The sequence below is a fragment of the Lynx canadensis genome, chromosome B1 (genome assembly GCF_007474595.2).
Source record: "Lynx canadensis isolate LIC74 chromosome B1, mLynCan4.pri.v2, whole genome shotgun sequence".
Classification (NCBI taxonomy): Eukaryota; Metazoa; Chordata; class Mammalia; order Carnivora; family Felidae; genus Lynx; species Lynx canadensis.
This window is the reverse complement of record NC_044306.2, coordinates 205854200-205859209: the sequence shown is the minus strand read 5'-3', so window position 1 is coordinate 205859209 and position 5010 is coordinate 205854200. Positions and strand designations below refer to the sequence as shown.

The 5010-nt window shown below is 61.4% G+C and overlaps 1 protein-coding gene across 1 annotated transcript; it reads right to left on the bottom strand.

Annotated features, from left to right (window-relative positions):
• Positions 1–3027: 3027 nt before the first annotated feature.
• TMEM271 (transmembrane protein 271) lies at positions 3028–4152 on the bottom strand. Its single transcript, XM_030311969.1, has one exon. It carries the CDS (start codon positions 4150–4152, stop codon positions 3028–3030), a length of 1125 nt encoding a protein of 374 aa, XP_030167829.1.
• Positions 4153–5010: the final 858 nt, after the last annotated feature.

Here is a 5010-nt window from a genome sequence, read left to right as displayed (position 1 = left end):
GTTTGGTGGCTACCCCCTGTGTTATCTTAGTTAAATTATTCCCTTAAAAGTAAACAATCTTTATGTTTAAAATAATAACTTACAAACTCAGCATTAAGTCATGTAACAATGCTAAAATGTGTTTAGTTTAGTTCCGGTACTTTGTCATAATCATAAACTCTTGATCTGGCCTCCACCAGGCCAGGCGTTCGTTACTTATTATTCTGAGAGGCAGAGTAAGACCCATTTTAGGAAAGTTCCAGGAACTGGCACTATTTTCTAGAGCACAAAGAATCCATTTTAAACAACTAAAACTTACGGGAAGTAGAATGGACGTGAATAAGAAGTGAGGGCCGCGAGGCGGAGCCCCGCAGGGGCAGGAGTGGTCCCGAGGAAGTCACTCCTAACTGGAAGGAGGTTCAGTAGCTTCCTAATTCTCCACTCATTTCCCTGAGTACTGATCTTTGGAACAATGTGAGTTTGGGGAGACTTGATTTTATTTCCTCTCATAAACTCTAAAAAATAAAACCCTGGTATCCCACATCATTATATCAGCCTCAATAAAGTGGAGTTGACAATATCCGTGGAGTTAGACACACTTGCATCTTTAAAAATCTCATCTAGTCCGTTGGGCATGTAGAAGTTTGCCAGGGGAAAAGGAGCTGCCTGCACACCCCAGATGCTCCCTGCTGCCCTGGCCAGATGACCACCCACATGGCATGATGCTCCTGTCGGGCTCCTGTGCTGGCCCCACCCACCTCACCCCCTTCTGCCTTCTGTTCCATCTCAAGAAATGTCTGAAAGTTGAGAGAGGTCACTGATTTGGATTGCAAATTTGAAAGATTCATAAGGCATATGACATTTTAAGCTGTACAAACCATGGAAGATGAAACACTTCAGAAAACAAGAAAGGTACTGGGAGGTCTGACGTCTTGTGTCCATGCTGCCCACGTGTTTGCTCTGCTGGGGTGGTCCTTGCCTGGCGGCCTTCTGCAGGAACCCACCGTGTGCCCGTCTATCCGGCGCACAGTGGCCTAGCCACCTCCACTGGGTGAGCTCTGGGTGGTCAGCCCTGCAGCTGCCTATGAGGTCTCTGCTCCGGGAGTGGAGAGCAGCCCTGCTCAGGAAGCAGGAAACACCTGGCAATTCCTTCTTGATTTGACTTAGGTAGGTGGGGAAAAGTATCTTAAAAGCCACTTTTGCTGCCACTTATCACATTTCCTGCTTAGGTCGATGACCATCGGGCCGGTGGTACCAGGGCAGGTGCTGGGCCGGGCTGCGAGGACCAGCGGTGGGACTAGTTGAGCCATGCCCTCAGCCTGGCTGAATCCCGAGGCTGAATATGGACCAGTATCTGAAGAGGCCTGTGGTTCAGAACCTACTAACTTGGCTGTGAATCATCCTCTTTCCTCAGGCAGCATCAACATAACAAGGAGATCGCCATGTTCCACAGCAAGGATCAGGTGCTGACCGGCGACAGGTCCCCTCCACGCCTCTGCATGGAAGCCGGGCCTCCTCTCTCCAGCAGCCTCCACTGCAGCTGGGCAGCCCCGCCAGGTCCAAGCTGGGGTGGGGGCCTTGATTGTCTAAGTACAGGAGACTGTGGCTTTGGGCAAGGAACGTGGAGCTGAGGAGAGGTCTTATCCCAGAGCTGGCACCTGGAAACTCCACCTCCATCCCTAAATCCGGCTACTTTCCCACAATCAGAAGTGAACCCCTTTACGCTGCAAAGACATTACACATTATTTGTTTATTATCACCTAAAGTGTGGTGCTCACCCCTGGCAGAGCACTGGGTGTGTCCCTACCTCCTTTGGCTCGAGGCACACGCTATTCAGGTCAGGGTGGGGCCATTCCGCTCTTCCGCTACACTATTCTGCTCCAAGCACCTTAAGAATCATCGGCACACCTCCCTGGCGCCACAATCCCAGCACGTGGGGTTGTGCTACCTTTTGCCCGAGACTCTGAGCCTGCTTGGCTCCCAGCCAGGCCACCAGACTGGATGGAAACGTATTTTGCCGTCACCGAGAATACATTTCATATTGTGCGGGTAAGCATCCTAGGGATTTAAAAGTATGACCTTCACATCAGTTAAGGCTATTTAAGGGGTGTATTTTAAATGAAATGCTATAATATGCAAAAATTACCAGATCACTGAATTAATCAACAGGAAAATAATCTTTGCCAGAAAAAAACTATGACTGTGATTTTCCAAAATAGGATTGGATTGTTCATATATACTAACCAAAAATAAGCTCAGCTTTGCAGTAGAAACCCCACCGCCAATTTCCAAAAAAAGAAACGTTTGGGACCTGGTACACACACAGGGAAGTGAACTGCAGGAAGAGGTTGGATGGAGGCAACCGCCCAGCAGAAAACTCCAACTCAGCGTTTGTCTGACCAGGTCCAACCACTGGCCCCAAAGCGGGTTGTGTGTCGACACCCTCTAACTCCAATTTGATGAATATCTCCAATAACATAGCAATTAATTTAATAAAGGAACTAACCAATTTTAAATTGCAATAAATTTACCAAACATTTTCACTGTTTATGGAGAGCTTTACAGTAAGAAAGTATCAACAAAAGCAGGCACATCCGTGTACAAAGTGTCGCTTGTTGGGTGCGTTTTCACTTCTGCCATTCTGCTCCTTCTGTCCTCTCGGCGAGGGTTCTTCCTCCCGCGAAATCACCCTCTCTTTCTGAGCTCTCACCCTGGACCGGACTTTGCCAAAGAGAAGTGCGATGGGGGCGAGGCAGCCCCGAAACATTTATTGTAAACTTTAAAACGGAATCCGGATACGAACAGACACAGAAAAGAAGAGAAACCTCCCAGACACAGAAATGGTAATACTGGAGGCCCAGTCTCTCGGCGAGGGGCCCTCAGCGACGCGAGGCCAGTCCACCCCTGAAGGTGCATCTCCGCGGCATGTCCACGGCAGGCCTGGTCCTCGCTCGCGGGCGGCGGGCGGTGGTCGGCCGGGGAGGCCCGCGCCGGCTGGCGCGCCGCCGTCCGTCCGTCCGTCCGTCTTTCCGGGGAGGGCCCCGGGGCTCAGCAGGCCCGGCTCGGCTCCCAGGGGCGCGCGGCCTCGCAGGGCTGCCGGCAGCAGTAGGGATAGGAGGCGTTGAGGTCGGGGTCCGAGGGCGCGTACCCCGGCAGCTCCACCGACGGGTGCCCTCCGCAGCACACCTCCACACCCGCCTCGTCGAGCGCGTGGAAGACGCCCACGTTGATGTAGGAGACTGCGTGGTGCGCCCCGAAGCCAGCGCAGTCCCCCGGGGCGGCCACGTCCGAGTCCTCCGGGGACAGGATGGAAGCGTCGCTCGGCCGCGGCTGCAGCCGCCGACCGCGCCGGCCCCGCCGGCCCCGCCGCGCCCGGGAGGCTGGCGGCTGCGCGCGGAGCCCGGGGCCGCCGCGGGGCCGCGCCAGGGCCCGGGCCGCCCTCCGCCGGCCGCGCCGGCCGCGCCGCGCCTGCGACGCGCGGTAGTTCTTGACGAGCAGGAGGCTGAGCAGGCCCAGCAGGCACTCGAGCGAGTTGAAGACGGTGGAGAGCACCAGGCCGCGCTGGTAGTCCTTGAGCTGGCGGCACTTGGCCGACGTGGCGCTGTCCAGGGTGCTGCGGGCGCGCGGCGCGCCGGGGGCCGGGCCGGGGGCGGCGGCGGCGGCGGCGGCGGCGGGGCCGGGGGCCGGCGCGCGCGGGGGCAGGCAGTAGTGGGAGTACTTGCGCTCCACGAGGGACACGGTGTCGCCGTCGATCACGGCGCCCGCGAAGGCGCTGAGGACCCCGAGCATGAAGACGAGGACGCCGAGCAGCAGCAGGTTCTGGCTGCTCCCCGGCCCCGAGGGCCCGGCCGCGGCCCCCGGCTCTCCCGGCGCGGCCTCGGGAGCCCCCGCCGCGGCCGCGGGGACCCCGAGCCCCGGGCCCGGGCCCGACCCCGCGAGCGGCGCGTCCCGGGGCCCGCAGCAGAGCAGGGCGGCGCCGAGAAGCGAAAGGCCGGCGGCCAGCAGCAGCCCCGAGTAGAAGGCGCCGGCGGCCGCCCCCAGCCGGAACGGCTCCCCGCGCAGCTCCGAGCCCAGCGAGAAGCACTTGAGGCCGACGGCGGCGGCGCTGAGCGCGCAGGCGAGCAGGAGGCAGGAGGAGAGCGCGGCGCAGGCCCCGCGGACGCTCCACTTCATCCTCCGCGCCCGAGCCGGCCCGCACCCCGCGCGCCAGCCGCCGCCGCCGCCCGCCGCCGCCCCCGCCGCCTGCGCCTCCTCCCGGCGCCGCGCGGCCGGACCGCCGGCCTCCTCCTCATCCTCCCGCGTCCTCCCGGGCCCGCGCCGCCGGCGCCGGAGTCCGCATCCTCCGCCTCCCGCCGCCGCCGCCGCCGCCGCCGCCGCCGCGGCCCCGCGCCGGGAACCGATGCGGCGCGGAGGACCGCAGGGCGCGCGCGCCCCCTCCCCAGCCCGCGGCGCCCCTCCCTGGACGCTCCACTCCCCCCACCCCACCCGCCGCCCCGTGCGCCCGGCCCAGGCGCCGCCTTCCCCCGCCCCCCTCTCCACCCTCAACCCCCGCAGCCCCTAGGACTCCCCTCTGCCGCCTCCCCAAGGAGAAGTGACCCCCCTCCTCCCTCGCGCCTCTCCGCCTGCCTCCCACTCTCCCGGCCGCTCTGGGAACACGGCCCCCCACCCCCACCCCAGGTCTTTCTACCCCGGACTCCTCTAGGGGCCCACTCCCCAGTACCTCCCACCTCTCGGGCCCCTAAGGCTGCGCTTCTCCCGCGACCAGGCTCCACGCCCACCACCGGCCTACCAGCGGCCTGGAAGCCTGAGGAAGTTGGCTTGGGGTGCAGGGAGAGGGGGAAGAAGGGAGCCCGGGTGCTGGTGGGGTAGGAGGGAGAGCCTGGGTGCAGAAGGGGAGGGGGGCCAGTCTGCGGGACAGGGGAGGGAGGAGGACAGAGGAAGGGAGAGAGTCCAGGTGGGGAGGAGAGGGGAGAAGGGAGCCCAGGGAAGGGGTGAGCCTGGGTGCTGGGGGTGGGGGTGGGCGGGGGGGAT